The 17,635-nt window shown below is 42.0% G+C and overlaps 1 protein-coding gene across 1 annotated transcript; it reads left to right on the top strand.

The window, feature by feature from the left end:
• Positions 1–4: 4 nt before the first annotated feature.
• Positions 5–17,375, top strand: DCDC2 (doublecortin domain containing 2; the record flags this gene model as incomplete). Its single annotated transcript, XM_009865535.1, is given in 8 exon segments — positions 5–192; positions 194–247; positions 2,297–2,348; positions 9,804–9,880; positions 9,997–10,128; positions 13,877–14,023; positions 15,496–15,550; positions 17,112–17,375. Coding segments are annotated over 8 exon segments (969 nt in total), but the record flags the coding sequence as incomplete, so codon positions are not given.
• Positions 17,376–17,635: the final 260 nt, after the last annotated feature.

Raw genomic sequence — 17,635 nt, 5'->3', positions numbered from 1 at the left:
AGCCGTGAAGAGCGTGCTGGTGTACCGCAACGGCGACCCGTTCTTCCCGGGCCGACGGATTGTCGTCAACGAGAAGAAGGTGTCCAACTTCGAGGTGTTCCTGAAAGAGGTGACGGGCAGGGTGAAGGCGCCCTTCGGAGCCGTGCGGAACATCTACACACCGCGGGGCGGGCATCGCGTCCGGCAGCTGCAGGGTGAGCGGAGAGCAGTACGTGGCTGGTGGCAGGGAAGCCTTCAAGAAACTCAAGTGAGTGGCGAAAAAGCCATGTAAGATTTACATGGAGCTTGAATATCGGCATTTGGCGTTGGGCACTCTGGCAGTGCTTTGGAGAACCATCCCCCCAGCCGCGTTTGTTGGGCAGCGCGGAGGGAGGACTTAAGGCTATGACCCAAGGCAAGAGGAAAGGTGCCTCTAACAGATCAAACTGGAGGAGCGTTAGAGGCGAGCCCCAGAAAGGCTGCTGTTACCGCCAGTTGCACGGTGCCATCTCCCCATCTGCTTGACATGGTGGTAGAAAAGGAGAAAAAGCTCTTTAACCTGAAGGACGTGCAGCAGGGGCAGGCTGTGGGGTGTTAGCAGAGAGGCGAGTGTCGGAATTCGTGCTCGGTGGAGGCAGCGGAAAGCTGCTGACAGTCCTGTGAAATTGATGAGCCTAGGAGTTTAATTCCCAACACTTTCTTTTTTACTTATTTTTTAAAAGTCTAAAATAGTTCCCCCAGCTGTCCATCACTCATTGCTTCTGTTTATTTTGGGTAAATGAATAGCCTTATGGCCAGAATAGCCGAGTCCCTCTTGTTACTTAAAGATAGACTGACTGCTTTCTTTTACCTGCCAGGACACCAAGAATTAAGCTGACAGTTTTTCTATTTTCTCATGGGTGACTGGGAGAATATCCTGGAGGAGATCTGGGCTTCTAGGTGTGTCTCCCAAGTGGCTCTGCACATGATCCATAATGGTTCTTAATTCTGGCAGTGAATTTCATGGTCTCAGTTACCTGATTATATGTTTTGTTCAGTCTTTGTGGGTGTTTTTCGTACAGTTGAATTACAAAAAAAAAATAAATCTTTAACAAGCCTTTTCTGGAGGTGGCTGAGAATTTACATGCTAAGTTAACATCTTTACAGGATCTCATTCATTTTGTTTTTTTAGAGGACACAGCATTTCTCGGGAGAGCTCATTATGTTTCAGGACTAAAGTCTCTGTAATGAACAGGATCTCTTACTGTTGTCACTGTCCACTTCTGAAGATTTATTGAAGCTTATTGCACTCGAGTGGCAAAGCTAGAGAGAAAGGTGTATGACGGGCTAAATAGAAGCCCCTTTTCCCCTGTGCTCTCTTCCATGTCAAATGCAGTGCTTAACTCTCAAGAAAGACCTATTATGCCTTTTTGGTATTAAATCCTGTGGTTCTGTGGCACAATCTCAGCAGATCATGTTTCACCTCCCCAAATGTTTCTGTTCAACAGACAGGCTAAAAGTAAGTGAGCGTTTGGCATTAGCATGGCCTGTGTAGAGAATGGAGCACTCTGGATTTATTTGACATTTAATGTTTTGTGATCACAGTTCTATGGTGAGAGCTCTTCAGACTTTTATATTTGCAGCATGCAACAAGACACCTAAGTATTTAAGGTAAACAGAGTACTTCAAGAAAAGCTAACCTAAAGAACTTGGTAAAAGCAGGCTGGCTTATATATTTCTTGAAAGTATGCCACAGGCCTGTGCCCTAGGAATTATGAACAGGATGACTTGAGATAATTTCCATTTCTGTGTTAAGAATTGGAGTTCTTCACTAATCGTATTTATTTATATAGTACTGTAAATGTTGGCCGTGCTCTTACAAACATTCCTTAAAACTGGCTGAAGGGCTTAAAACTGGTGCCCTGGGTTAAACTTGGGCATAAAAGAGAGCTTTAAATCTGTCAGAGACTTGCTGTGAGACGCTAAGAGGCAAGATGGTGACTTTGAAAACTGGTGAGTTGATATTGTGCTGGGATTTACTGATCCGCCTCACAGTGGTGTGTGAGCGTCTTTCTGGTGAGAGCGTTATTGGTGGTCAGTTCTACCACCAGCAAATTGAAGGTAGGTGGTTGGTTCTCCAGTCTTTTATATTAGCCCAGAGGCCTAGGCTGCAGATTTATATTAACATTCCTTCATTAAAATATTAGTTAGTTATTTTTTATGTTATTTCGAGGCTGGATAAATTTTAAAAGCTTTGTGTATGAGAAAAGTGTAGAAATATTTGTATCGTATAAGTCAGATGCTTCTGTAAATAATGAAAAACATTTTCCTTCCACAGCTATTTGGACATTGGAGAAACAAAGAAAAAACCTTCTGAAGTCAATAACGAGGTGGGATGTCTGAAATGGTTAAAAAGTAAACCTGCAGTTAATGTTAGAGACATGCCTGCATTTATGCCTGATTTTTTTCATATATATTTATTATGTTTAGTAATAATGCAATTATCTACTATTCCAAGCATATTATTTCAGTGATTATTACTCTGATTCCCCTGAGCATGACACACTGATTACTGTCCCCTCAGCTTTCTGAATTGCCACATCCAGTTAAAAACTTTCAGTAAAGAAAATCTCCTGTTGTCTTCATTGGATCTGGCCATAAATGCCCGGGAGCTTTTTTTCATGCAGAAAAAGATGGTGGAAATGAGAATTTTGGGAGTTTTAGACTACCCAGTTTTCTTCAAAACTTATGTTGTCCCTGGAGAAGGTGTATTTTTGTTTGAGAAAAATCGCATTTAGTTGAAATGCTTTTCCCAGTCACTCGTAGTGTTAATTCTAAACTTCTATCTAGTTCTAATCCTTAATTCTCTAAGATCATCTGTTTCTCTTGAATGGTATTTTTTTCTTCGTACAGGAGATAGTTTTTGACACTAGATGGCTGTAATTTGCACATGCTGGCAGCATTTCTAACATCTATTCAGGCACTCTCTTATCCTATCAAAACTATCTTCACAGGATACTTTTTCCTAATTCTTCCCTAAGAATTAGAAAGAAACAAACATGGTTTAGGCTACCCAAAATTACTGAGCAGTTTGATTTCTTCAACTGCTGGTGTCACCGACTGAGTAAGGAATTTCTCATTTTCTGATGCTGAATTACTGTAGATGGAGTTTAGAGAATAAGACTATCAACATGCAAAGATTAAAAAAATGTGATACACGTTTACTCTCCTGAGCAACATCTTTAACAGTTATATTTTAGATGTCATTGTTTTGTATTTAGTATCCTGGTAACGTAATTAGCACAACAAGATATACAAAACAGATAGTCTTCCTGAGTGTTCGTAATCTGATACCAGGAGGAATCAGAGAAGAACTGATCAGACATCCACTTAAAACATAAACTATGTCCTTTTTTTTCTCTAATTAGGCCTATGAATTCATAAAATTTCTTTTTGCATAGTTCCGTATACCCGAATTGTGTAATCTTGAGTACTTTAGAGACTGCTTACAGATGGATTTAGTGGATTTTGAAGCAAGAGAAGACTTACAGAGGCTTTGATTCATGTCACTGGAGAGTTTCATGGTCCGTATTGAATTTGATGTGAAACTTGAAAGTCAGTCTCTTTCCTTGAAGAAGGTGTTCGCTATGTTCTGTAGGGTAACTGCTCCTTCTGCTCTGGAAGGAGGCTGGGAAGAAGGGAAGTGATGCCAGTACCGATGCTTTTAATGAGGCATGTTAGTCACATAAAAAACTTGTTGCTCCAACTGACTGAAAACAGTAACAGCTTTTACCTTTGATTAAAAATGATGAAAAAACCCCAAGATTTTTTGAGTGTTGCTTTCTTCAGCCACTATTATTTCTTCAGCCACCATTCAGTCAGGCCCTTCTGATTAGCCAGACAGCCAGAGACTTCCTTTTGTTTTAAATAAATCTGAGGAATCTGGGGAAAACACTCAAATTGTGAGAGGCAGAAATGATCGGGATTGGCAGTGTTGTGTTGGTGACAGCAGTGAGTGTCAGGATCTGTTTCACTTGTGTCAAACCTCTGTTGAAGAAGCATAGGGTGCAGCATCATGCACCTCAGCGCTGTTCTTGGAGTCCAGAAGCAACACAGGGGTGTCTGCTTTGGAGCGCTGGACAGGCTTGTGGGTGATTGACCTTGGGGGTGAGCAGGGTGGCTTTAAGCGCTTTGGGAATTTTGTAGGAACTTCGTGGTCTGAAAGGCTCCCTGAATCAGTACCCAGCATTCATTCTGACAGAGTTTGTTTCCAGCTTATCTGTGCTCTCTGTGAGCTGAGAAGTTTGCATGCTGCTGTGGTGCTGTGACCTGTTTACGCAAGCTTGGAAACACACTCAGGTAGCAGCAGTTTGTGTGGTGGTTTGTATCTGCACCAGCAGATATCTGCTTGTGGCTGCTCTGTACTCTCCAGTGAACCACCTAGCAATGCGAAGTAGCCACCAAAGTGTAGATTATCCAGGTTAATTACTGTGTAGGATACCTGGAATGTTTTTGCACTGACCAAACACATCAGTGAGTTTGACTCTTCCATTCCCTGTCAAAGTGTATAAAAATGTCCATTTAAACAAAGTCAGGTTTCTGTAAAATAGGTTAGATGTTTCCTGTGCTGTAATAGCTTTAGAAAACTTACCGTTCCAATTTGCTTTTGACCACTGAACCCTGAACATTCCTTTCTTTTACATCACAGGGTGGTGATGGTGTGTATAAATGGAGTTTTGGTTCTTTTGACCACAGTTCTGCCCTGGGGGAATGCAAATATTTGTTCTCAATTTTCCTGGGCACATTGATTAACAAACAGGTCAGTGTAACAAACTGGCAAAGCCATGGCTCATTGCATGAGCTGATAAAATTTGGAACGTGACATTGTGTTGAAATATTTAAATCTTCAAAAGGTTAAAGTGACGTGGGTAATGGGTGAGATGTTCATAGCACCCAAGACTGTATTACTACAGCAGTAAGAAAGGCTGGCTCTTAAACCCGAATGAATCAAACCAGCACAGAGCAGCTGGCTTAGGGAGGTTATGTTTTGTGACTGTTGTTTTGCTGCCATCCAGTATGCCTTTAAGTATATGTAAAGCCACCGATCTTGTACTTGTTCAGCTCCCCCTTTGATGAGGGAGCTCACATGGCTGTACCATTTCTTATCTCTGGATAACTAGCCTGTGTCTTCATGGCAGCCTGTGGAAGTGCTGCCAGACCTCTGTATTTAGCATATCTCTGATCGTTTAATATACACTGGAGGAAAAAGAAAAGCTAAGAATGGTATGTTTCTATTTGAAACTATTCTCAAGTACACAAAAACCACCTTTTTAGAAACTAAGTATGCAGTGTGGTATGATCAGAGAATAATTAAAATACTATTTAATGAACTGCATGCTTTCCCGATATGTGAGGATTGCTTCTCTGAAGTGTCGCACACCTTCCTGCAAGGCCCGAGTAGCAAACTGGAGCTTGGGTAGTTTGCTGGGTCTATCCCACTTTCCAGCCTGTATTTGAATAAAAATGTGAAAAGTGTAATGTAGGGTTCATAGAATGTAGGATTTGTAGAAGCAAAAACTTCACGCATGGGGATCAGCAAATAGGTTCACACTGACCAAAACAAATACACATCATTCTGCTGCATCTCCATTTCAGGAATTATGGTTTTTACCATTTTTGGATGTGTATGTGTGATAGGATACCTGAGGTAATGGTTTGGCTGCTGATCATTTTGGTGGTTTTTTTTCATGGTTTTCTTTTGCCAACAGTGAACAGTGGAACATCTAAGTACCTCAAGCAGAGTGTTGTGTGTTTGCTAAATGTTTCGTCTGTATTTCTTGAATTTTGCTAATATTTAGCATGTTTTCTAGTGTAGGGGGAAAACATGTACAATGTTGTCATAAAGCAGCTGCGTGCGAGGACGTGGATTTGTTTACTCTGTTTCTGTTAGATGCTGCTCTGCATCTTGGCTTTGTGTTTTGAAAGGGATGTTGGGAGGCACCCAGCCACAGCTGGCATTCAGCAACGCCAGTTCAACCCCGGCCACTTACCACTGACGATGCAAGCTGGGCTCCAAGAGGCTCTCTGCAGAATGTATTCTGAAATTGGGGTGTGCACAGAGATCTCAAACACTGTGGATTGATCCCCGCTCCCAGAACCTAGCCTCTGTTGAGCTCAGCTGCTTTGTGTCACCCACCCTCGGCAAGGTGCTTTGTGGAGTTATGCCGCAGGTGGTAATTCCTCTCTAGATAATTTCTCTAGGTAATTCCTCAAGACATATCCGTGCCGCTGGTGGTGTAAGAGTGTCATAGTTTCCCACTGTGGGAAACAGAAAATTCTTTGTAGTGTAGACAGGTAAAAATGATGATGGTTTTGAGTGTCTGTGATCCCAGGGTGTATTTCCAACTGCGTTTAGCTTGTGTTGCCTTGCAAATTCTCATTTGATTAATTGCCTCCAGTTTACTTAAAACTCCCTCTGAGTTTCAATTGGTGTAATGCTTTCTCCTTCCTTCCCGAAGTACTTCATGTTACTGTTCTACGTTTTCCTGTGGCACCTCAGATGAGTATCTCCTCAGGATTGTGAAATGCTGGCAACATTTGTCAGTACGATATGGAAGCTGCCCTTGAGTGGGTCTTTTCAAACAATCTGAAAATGTATGAAATTTAAAGATAAAATTTTAATGGGGCCAGACCACTCGTTAACGTAAATCTGCTTACAATTGCTGACGTAAATGAGGAAGTGCTGATTTACATCAGCTGAGAATGTGGCTGGTGAAATTAAAAGAAAATAAGGGGTTTAGGGGGCTAGTGATGCTGGTTTCTTAATGTAACCAGGAGCTTTCACCCAAGACCACATCTTTGTTAATATGTAACTGCAGTGTGGCAGGGATCAGGCTATTCCAGACACTTCCTGCAAACAAAATGGGAGCTGAACCATATATTCTTTCATTAAACTGGGATCAGGTCTTCTGCCAGAGTGGTTTGGCATAACTCCATGTGCTTCAGAGGAACTAGATTGATATACGGTTACTAAACGCTTGATCTTTTGTTAATGTATACTTCTGTATATTTAAATTATGTGGCTTGCTTTTCATAAATAGTTTAATACTGGCCAGGCAGAAGTTATTCTAAACTCTCTGAAGCAGTAACTTGAAGGCTGTACCAAAAAGTCAACAGGACAGGTTAGTTAGAAGAGCAGTGGGTAGGGTGGTGTTGGGTTTTCTTTGTTTTTGTTTTTTAAATCACTGCGCAGTGTAGATCTAACCAAACTTATTTTTTCTGAGGGTGGCTTCCGAGCAGGCTTAGGTTGCTTGTGCTGAGTTTTTGCACCGTTATACTTGGAGAGCTTGATTTAGTATGCTGTAGCCAGAACATACATTGGGCATCTGTAAGAGTTCCCTCTCATGCAGTGTGGAATACTATATTATACTGTACTGTAGTTGCCTGCATGTTTGTGCAGCACCTCTGTGCAGACACTCCGCTCTGGCTTTTTATTTAATTACTTTATTATAATTTATAGTTTTATTTTCTCCTTCGCTCTCTCTCCTTTGCAGCATTGGAGCTTCCCTGTGTCCTGGGTAAACATGAATAGTTTATCTTTCTTTTGGCCCCTGAAGCACATCAGGTCTAAACTGGGGAGGCAGGCAGTCCCAAAGACATTGGTTATCCCTCCTCTTGCAGACAAACAGTGATCGCCTAAACACCTGCTCCAAGAAAAGGTGCTCTACACTGTCCATGTCGGGTGTGGCAAAAGACTGAAGAGTTCTAGGCCAACAGGGTCCAGCATCTGCTTAATTTAGTCTGGGCTGCTCTTTTCCAGGCTCCCAGAAAGCTGAAGTCTTGTGTGTGCCCTGTGCTAAATACTTGGGAGTGATTTAATTGAGTCACAGTCATCTTAATGTTTCCGTGCACTGATTTTTGTGGTGCTACATTAGCAAATGTAATGTTGCACCAAGGTGTTCTTTTCACTTTTTGGTATGGGAGGTACGTTTGATTTAAACACGCTTAGCAAAACGGTGCAAGATTGCATTTTGCTCTGGTTTAGGACACATTTAGGTAGAAAAGACAAATATTAAGTCTCTGCCCAAGCTGGTCCCATCTTAGTCCCCTGCAGTTTGCTTTTTTAAGAACGGGGCTGACTGACATGCTAGCCACAAAAGGCTGCCAGAAATATTAATGGCTCTTTAAGGGAGTAACCCAAAACACAGACTCACAAGTTGATGCCACAGTGTCTATTATTGAATCACAGAATCACAGAATGGTCAGGGTTGGAAAGGACCTTAAAGATCATGTAGTTCCAACCCCCAGCCATGGGCAGGGACATCCCCCACTAGATCAGGCTGCCCAGAGCCCCATCCAGCCTGGCCTTAAAAAACTTCCAGGGATGGGGCTTCCACCCCCTCTCTGATGGAACGTTTGGAGGGAGTGAGAGCTTGAGCACAGGTATCAGCAGCACTGATGAGCATCAGGAATAGAAGAATCAGGAAAAGCGATGTAAGGCTTTACTAGTTATATGTTGAATACTGATTGGGGGGTTAGCCTGGCAACATGGCAGCTACACAGAAAGGTGTAAGGGGAGCCAAAGTTAAGTCCTTCCTATTTTGGATGCAACCTGTCTTTGGAGCCTAAATATTGTGACACAATGCTATAGAAGTAAATCAGTATTGCCTCAGCCTTCGGTAGAATACATTTTAGAAAGTTACCCTTTTTTTTTTTGTATTCATTTTTTTTTTATTCTATTAGATTGCTTACATGGGACAAATAACCAGTTTAAAGTCTGTTTTCTTTTTCTTCCTAGAGACTCGGTAAATTTTCACCTCAAATTTTAGTACTGTAAACCACCAGTTGTGCTCTGTGCACTTTAAATGTTTCTGCAAGAATAGCTGAGGTCCTAAATTATTTGGCAGTCTCCAAAAATTTCTTTGCCTCCCCTAATGAGCTGTATGATAACAACCTCTTACTTACCTTCCAGGCCTGTAGTAGTAGATATGAATCCTCCACCTGATTCAGAGCACACTGGAATTAATAGCAAGTCTGTGGATTGCCATTACCTTAGGCATTAAGGCATAGCTTGTGTACAGTCGAGTGCAAAATTTCTCATTGTGTGAGGCCAAGACAAACATGTACCTACAAAATAGGTCTCAAGGAATAAATACTGCCTAGGAAATGGCTTGTGTAAAGGAAATCCCAGCTAGGCAGTTATGTGTAACTTTCTGTTCAGTATAATGACATTAATGTGGAGCCACCTGACTTATCTCAGTGCAGAGTCTGTTCAGAAGGGAATAATGCTAGAAAATAAGTCTATGCTTTATTCTGAGAGCTAAAAATCTGCATTTCACCTCACATGTGAGCCGTTGCCCTAAAATAAGCACAGTATTCAGCAACCTTTATAAATTGCTGATGGACTTGGATGTAAAGACCTACACAAGAGCAAAAGTAATTATTACACAATAGCAGAGAGACCTGGAGATGGCATTTATTGTTAAAAAGAGAATAGTGTTTTATTGCCTGGGCCATGGTTACGGGCAGTAAAGACTAAGAAAGCAAGAACAGCATTTGGGAGTGCTGCTTTGGGTCTCTATGAGCAAGAGCTGAGAAGTCACCAAAAATGTTGGAATGATTCTGACCCCTCAGAGGGAGCCCTGCGTGGTGCTGTGCCGCACCGTACCATGCAGCAGTAATGGTGTGGGCTCTGCAGAAGGTGAAGCTGGAGGGGAATAAAATGCAGATTTTAAAACCAGAAACTTCTTTCTGCATATGCCAGCCCTCTTGCTGGTGGTGGTTAGGGCAAACTCTTTGCCACAGTGTGAAGACTGAGTAATTTCTAATTCTTTTTGCCCTTGCAGGTCAAGCCAGTTACACACAGTAGAATCACCGTGTCAGCACGGTTTCGGAAACCGCTGCAGGAGCCCTACACTATTTTGTAAGTAGAATTTTCCGTTAGCGACCTGCCGTTTCAGGGGTGGTGGTGATACCTTAACTTCAGATGAGTTTTGTTTAAAATGCTCCTCCAAATTATTTTCTTTTCCTTTATTTCAGTCTGATTGCCAACGGAGATCTTACTAGCCCTCTAGTGCGCCTCCTCATTCCCAGGAAAACACTGAATCACTGGGATCATATTCTCGAAATGGTTACAGGAAAAGTTAGCCTCAGAAGTGGAGCTGTTCACAGGTATCAGGAAGCTGAATATTTGCAAGATACACTTGATGCGCATAGATATTTTTTTAAACTCCATAGGTAGATATAATTGATTTTTTTCATGGGAAAATCCACTATAAGAAAATTAAAATACCTCAAAAAACCACAAAATGGAAATATGATTACTCCAAGTAACCTTCAGGTTTCGTTTCAACTGGTATTTAAAAAAAGAAAAAACTCAATTTGTTTCAGCTGTTACTTCCTGACTAAATATTTAGTTAGGAGGCATGCAATAATGCAATATATTTATATTAATAATTAAGTTACCTCTCAGGATAAATGAGAAATTTAAACAGGCAAATAATTTAAAGGAGAATATTTTAAATCCTTTGGATTTTAAAGATCTGGTGCCCTGACTAGGATGTGCTTTATAATTGGGCTCCTAATAAGAGCCAAGGGCAAAGCCATAGTTGGGGGTTTGCCAGTTCTGGAACCTCAGCTGGTCTGAATCATTGTGGTGTCCCAGGAATCGAAGGTGACCTCTTGGACAGGTAAGTTTCAGTCCCTTGAGGTTTTTTCAATGTGAGATAAGTTCTCTGAAATAGGATTTGGTAGCTGTGGCAAGTGTTGGAGCAAGCTGTTGCATTTCCATGAGACACGTCGCAGCGCAGGCGGCGGCCAAGATGTGCGCAGGCACATTGCCAACATACTCATGTTGCCCCATGCAGAGCAGGGCATGAAAATCCCTCCCTAGGGTGAGAAAGGGCCTTTTGTGGAACATCATTCTTCACAGCTGACGCAACAAGTGAGGTGAAACTTGCAAAATCTTTCTCATATCAGTGAAGATAAGGTAGTCTTGCAGTTCTGCTTTCTCTCCCAGAGCTGACCCAGACGATGAAAGGTTAAGGTAGTGCTACCTGTGGACTCTTAGCTTTCCCCTGATTGTTCCTCTCAGCCCTGCATTTCTTTGCTCCTATTATCTGTCTGCTTAGCATTTCTACTTGCAGCAAACCCACATGAATTTTGCAGCTTTCTAGATCTAATTATGAGCTAGCGCAGCTCAGAAGTGAAAAAGTAACAGCTGTTTACAGTGCACCAATTTTTTTCTGTTCGCAAGTTGTTTAGCAGTTAAAAAACACTTCATGTTTTTTTCTCGTTACTTGGTGTCGCTCCTGGCTGAAACTGAATAAGGTATGTGAAAACATAAATGATTGAGGAAAGGCTGAGGGAGTTGAGTCTCTTTAGTTTGGAGAAGAGGAGACTGAGGGGTGACCTAATTAATGTTTATAAATATGTAAGGGGTGAGTGTCACGAGGATGGAGCAAGGCTCTTCTCAGTGACAACCGATGGTAGGACGAGGGGTAATGGGTTTAAACTGGAACACAAGAGGTTCCACCTAAATTTGAGAAGAAACTTCTCAGTGAGGGTAACAGAACACTGGCACAGGCTGCCCAGGGAGGTGGTGGAGTCTCCTTCTCTGGAGACATTCAAAACCTGCCTGGATGCCTTCCTGTGTAACATCGTCTGGGTGTTCCTGCTCCGTCGGGAGGATTGGACTAGATGATCTTTCGAGGTCCTTTCCAGTCCCTAACATTCTGTGATTCTATGTGATTCTGTGATTCTGTACGTAGCTAGTAATGCTTTTGAGAAGTTCCCTTCAGTGCTCAGTTTTAATCCTTTAAAAAATATGGTAATGTACGTGACATTTTGAATTACTTAATGTTTTCCTATTTCTGGTTTTCTATTAACTCAGTTTTCATTTTCTTTCCCTTAAAATGCTAGGAATACATATTAAATACATTAGTAAAGTGATCATTGTTCTTTAATAAGTTATGTGTTAAGTGCCGGGGTTACTGAAACTATGTTAGCATTAGGAGACGTCCTGTAAGACCACTGATGCTGGGAAGATATAATCTCTCTTTAAAGAAGCATAAGCGCAATTATAAGAACCTGCATTATGTATATGGCACTTTTTTCATTTCTATGTTAATAAAAGACATGCAAGACTGCCAAGTCTTACACAGTTCCATGTGTGGCTTTTAAAAAAACTAATAAATTATTGATCATCCCGATCAGAATAGGTAAGAAATACGAGAGGAGACAATGAGAATGTAGCTTTCCCGCTTGCCAAATCATGCGTGGGGATAGGGTACAGCGACCTGCTGGGCTGGTACCTGATGCATCAGTAACTGGGAATTTGGGGATGCTGGTCCCACAAGTTGAGTCTTTGCCATCTACTTTGTCAGCTGTGTGCTTTGTGCCTTGGGTTCAGGGGGGACGGTGGAAACTGTCCCTGTGCACTGACATCCCACAGGACAAGCCCTAGGTCATCCCGCAGTGACCAGAAGATGTGGCCACGGGAAGGTCTTTGTTGTGTAGTTCTGGCAGAGAGAACCCAGCTGGTCTGGGAAAGAGGTGGGAGGGTGGAAGGCTTCAGGAGTGTCGCAAAACTTGTGTGGTGCTTCTTAAGTCAACAGTTTTTTATTTATTCAAAGTTCCATTTTTCAAAACACAGTTTTAATTTCACTTTCATCTTCAGTGACTGATTATGTGTGATTCAGTTATTGTGATTATTATTTGCCATGTGAAAAATACAATTAGATATTGCCAGATAATCCACAACATTTTCAGGAGTTACATTAAGCATGCAACTTTTGTGCCTTAAATGTAACATTAAAACACAAGGAAAGTGAAAGATTGGGAATAAAAGGCCACAGTCATGTTTGTATATACTTTTATATACCTGCAGCACTGTACAAATACATGAAACAGCTCTTAAACTGTGGTAGACTGATTTGCTGCTTTTCCTCCCAACTTCCCCAAAGCAAAATGTAATCTGGTAAAACACAGTGAGATTAATTCAGAAATAGGCTTCTTGCTGATTTTTAGATTATTTTATTTTCATTGTTTGTGCATAACTGATGTCGTCTGTGAGACAGCGAAATGTAAATTGCTCTTTAAATTGCTGGCATGTCTGTGGAATGTTTGTGCTGAAAAGTAAAAATGAGTAATGCAAAAGGGGTGCTTCAGAGTTAGAAGACCTCTTCATGAGGAATCAGCAATATGACCAAGATTTTTAAAAGCTGCGATTTTGCCTTTAAGGGCTTTGAGTCTTTGCACTTAGAAAGGCTCAGGGGTATCTTCTTGGTGTGTATAAATACCTGGTGGGAGCGAGTGAAAGAAGTCAGAGCCAGGCTCTTCCTCAGTGGTGCCCAGTGGCAGGACAAGAGGCAGTGGGCACAAACTCAAACACAAGAAATTCCACTTGAACAGAAGAAAAAAAAATTCTTACAGTGAGGGTCGTCAAATACTGGCACAGGTTGCTCAGAGAGGTTATGGAGTCTCCATCCTTGCAGGTATTCAACACACACCTGGACACAGTTCGAGCAGCCTCCAGTTGCTCTCGCTCTGCATGGAGCGATGGGACAAGGTGGTCTCCAGAGATCGTGTCCAACCTCAGCTACTTTTTGATTCCTGGTTCTGTAAGCTACATTTTTTTTCCTGTGTTTATTCAAGATTGTGTCACCATGTGTATGAATTTCAGCAGCTTTTTCTCCATTGAAACTGAAAATTTTGCACTTTATAAGTCAGGGCTGTTCTCAAGGCAGGCTGTTGGTATTCTTCTGAAAAGGTTCATTGTATAGGTGCCCAACCCAACTTAGCCTTGTATATCTGGAAATTCAACAGGATTTAGTGTGTTTGTATCAGAATAGCTTTCAACACTTAATACACCTAACTGAATGTTAAGGTTTATTGTATTAAGCATTTTCATGTTTTTCAGACTTTACACTTTAGGTGGAAAACTGATTCAGAATGGATCAGACTTGGAGAATGGGCAAATATATGTTGCAGTGGGTAGAGAAAAGTTTAAGAAGTTGCCGTATGGTGATCTGCTGTTTAGCAAATCTACGATGAGAAGGCCCCAGGGGTAAGTTCTATAGGTGTGTGATGTTATTTCTCACATGCTTGTGTGTGTCAAGTTTTTCCCAAAGTACCACCAGTGAAGTAATGGGGTCATCATTCCAAGGATGACAGAGGGAGGGATCACAGAATCACAGAATTGTTGAGGCTGGAAAAGCCCTCTGAGATCATCACGTCCAGTGTACAACCCAACACCGTCGCAATGGCCAGACCATGGCACTCAGTGCCACATCCAGGCTCTCCTTAAACCCCCCCAGGGACGGTGACTCCCCCCTGCCCTGGGCAGAGCATCCCAGGGCCTGAGCACCCTCTCCGTGAGGAAGGGCTGCCCGAGACCCAACCCCAACCTCCTCTGACGCAGTTTCAGGCCGGGCCCTCTCGTCCTGGGAGAAGATCCTGACCCCACCTGACTGCACCCTCCCTGCAGGGAGCTGCAGAGAGAGATGAGGTGCCCCTGAGTCTCCTCTGCTCCAGCTGAACCCCCCCCCAGCTCCCTCAGCCTCTCCTCCCAGGACTGTCCCTCCAGTCCCTTCCCCAGCCTCGCTGCTCTCCTCTGGACCCGCTACAGCCCCTCAAGGTCTCTCTTGCAGTGAGGGGCCCAGAACAAGAATGGATTAGTATGGGTGTGAAACTTCATTGACAGTAAGTGAGAAAGAAAAAATGGAAATTCAGAAGACTATTTCACCTCAAATATGCCATTGATCATAGATCACAAAATTAATTTCAGAGAAAGGATTATTTTGACTTGGCTTAATGTGTTGTGTTTTTCCTGGGATACGAATGTGCAGAGTTGAATGAGATTGGGTGCAGCTACGCCAGTCTAGTTCTACTCTTGCTCAGTAATATATTGTGGAATATGTGTTCTCTTAAAAAAGTTTGAAGTTCGGGTCTATTTTTTGTAGGCTAGAATGATCACATAAGTGATCAAAACATGTAAGTGTTCAAAATTGGGTGTCTGTAAGAAGAAACTTGGGGTTTTACTATCTCTGGAAAACGTAAAAATTGTGAGCCATTTCACTGAAATTAGTGGAAAGAAATGGTAATTTGTTCCACAAACTGGTGTGATTTAGAGAATTTGTCCCACTTTCTACATATAAACTGGGGTGTAAGTTTTTTGGTTTCTTGGTTTTTTAGTGAGCGACTATAGACAATGTGAATAACTTGCAAGTGTTGTGGGAAACAGGTTCTGCAACCTAAGGACAGCTGTGTTGATGAATTGATGTAAGCAGAGTTTTGTTGAAATTGCTGTAGGTTGTAAGGATCTTTCACGCTGGCAAATTTCCAGTGTATAAAGTATGCATGTGGGGATGTGTGTTTGTTTGATTAAGCTAATGATTATGCATTTAAACATAGGCTAGTGAACAGGAATGAGTGATCCTTTGTAAAAATGCACAGTAAACAAAACAATTGACGCAGTTGCCGTAACCAGCTCAGTGTTACCTGACGCACGCAGCTCTAACCTGTGGCCTCTTTCTGCAGTTCCAAAGCCTCTGCGCTGCCTCCCATCGTGGGATTGCGGAAATCTAAAGGCAGCGTAAGTATCAAGTGCTATAATAAATTTGTTTCTAATTTCTCTTAATTCCAGCAGATGAGGGGTCCCTGTCCTTTCGGTTTTAATTAAATCCGAAGAGAAAAAAATCCACAGCAACCTGGTGGTTTGCTTATTAAAGCTTGATGAAGCTGTAACTGTTTACAGTATCAATTAGACAAAAGAAATCTGAGAGAATATCGTTGCAATGACAACTGCTTTATTTTTTATAAAGCCTTCCACAGCAAAGATCAGCTGCCACCTTGAGGTCTTCCCCATAAACCTTGTCAGATATCTTTGAGTATTTATTTATTTATTGCAAGGGCTTTTGTGAAATGTCTTGCAGAAAATGCTGTTTCCGCATGATGAGTCTGAGTAAGGCCCTAAACCAGTTTCCTGTGTGATGTGTTTTGTGCTAGCCAGCCGTTAAATACAAAGCTTAAGCCTCCACTGCTTTCTGTCCTATGTGTATCTCTTTATATGTGTGCAAAATGAGTCCACTGTGGGTGCAAACTGGTGCCAGATTGCAGTGCAAGTATCCAAGTGCAAGACAGCAGAGTCAGACTTCCAGTCTGTCAGCCTGATTGCGGTAGTTGCAGGTGGCACAAACTGTTCATGCAGAGAAACAATGAAGTAGAATATGTTCATCTTCTGTGAGGCTTCTAAGTGTGTGATAAGGTGAAGTGTTCCAGATACTAATACCATCTGCTTGTTACATAGAACGTTTTGACAGGACTGCGTTAGGAAGAAACTACACGTGCTGTTAGAGGACAGAAGCAGGAGGCTGAGAATCTTTAGTGAGGGGCAGTGATGAGGGTTTTCAGTCGGTCAAGTCTTCCTGCAGCCTAGAACAATATAAACAGCACCTTAAAGGGCTGCTAGAGACAGTTCGGGATTTTGAAATGATATAGACTGAAGAAAAATGTGTAGAAATAATAAAATCTCAGGCTAGTACACCCAGGATCACAGGACAACATTTCTGGTTCTATTTCTAGCTGCAGCAGGGAGCTAGCAGGAGAACTGGCTCATGTCCTTGACGGTGATTCAGGGGTGTTGTGTGGGCAGACCTCTTCCTTAGCATCTATATGACAGTCGGTGTCGCTGCCACATGAAGACCGTTATGCTCTTCCAGCTGCTTTTGGCACTTAGATTAACACCCATGTCTCATTGTCTCATTGATGCAGGCAACGAATTATTCACAAGTTACGGATGTTATATCTTGTGACTTCGCACACAGGCGTAGATCAGATTTAGCTGTATGTCGTAGACATGCTTGTATAGATTCACCTAGCCATCCTTCCATCAAGCATTATTTCCTTATGTTAAATTGTTTTCTCCAAAAAGTTGTTGAGGAATGTTTAATCAGTCGGATCACGTAGTAAGTCAATGAGATAGTCACAGTTTTCCAGATAGTTTAAGATATCTTTTAACTATACTGGTTCTAAATGAATACACATCTTTAACAGCTGGTACCAAACCTTAGTATTAAAAGGTTGAAATAATATTGAGATTAAAACCCCAATCTTTGCAGCTTTCATCAGTGATAAATATGTATACTTCTTTTCAGGGAAATGATCGGCAATCTAAATCTACTGTTGGATCCAGTGACCCAGGAGAAAACAGTTCCTCACCTCAGCTTCCCAAAGGGAAAGACAAAAAAGGCCAGAATCCAGAGGACTGTGTGTCCAGGCAACATTCTTCTAACAACTCTACAAGAGTAAAACAGACAGTAAGAGTAACGGCTTCTGCAGGAGTCCTTCAAGATGATGGTCAGTACCAAGATAAAGACCACCGTAGAATTGTGGCTTTTGCTCTTCCGTTGAAACTGTGAAATACTGGAGTAATATACTGGTAAAGTTCTTGAATCGTCTGTTTACTCTAACAGAATTTACACAGGTTCTTCCTGCACAGGAGATGTCCCAGTGTGTAAACCCTACACTCCTGGCTTCATTTACAGGCCACAGGAGGCTGTATATGATTTTTAGTATACCTTGGAAGTTAAACTTACATGATCCTGGTTACATGCTGACCAGGGTCTAGTCATTTTGTCATACAGAACCAGGGGGAATACCACACACACGAACTCCAGTT

This window comes from Apaloderma vittatum, unplaced genomic scaffold (assembly GCF_000703405.1).
Source record: "Apaloderma vittatum isolate BGI_N311 unplaced genomic scaffold, ASM70340v1 scaffold29232, whole genome shotgun sequence".
NCBI lineage: Eukaryota > Metazoa > Chordata > Aves > Trogoniformes > Trogonidae > Apaloderma > Apaloderma vittatum.
This window is presented reverse-complemented; position numbering and strand designations above follow the sequence as displayed.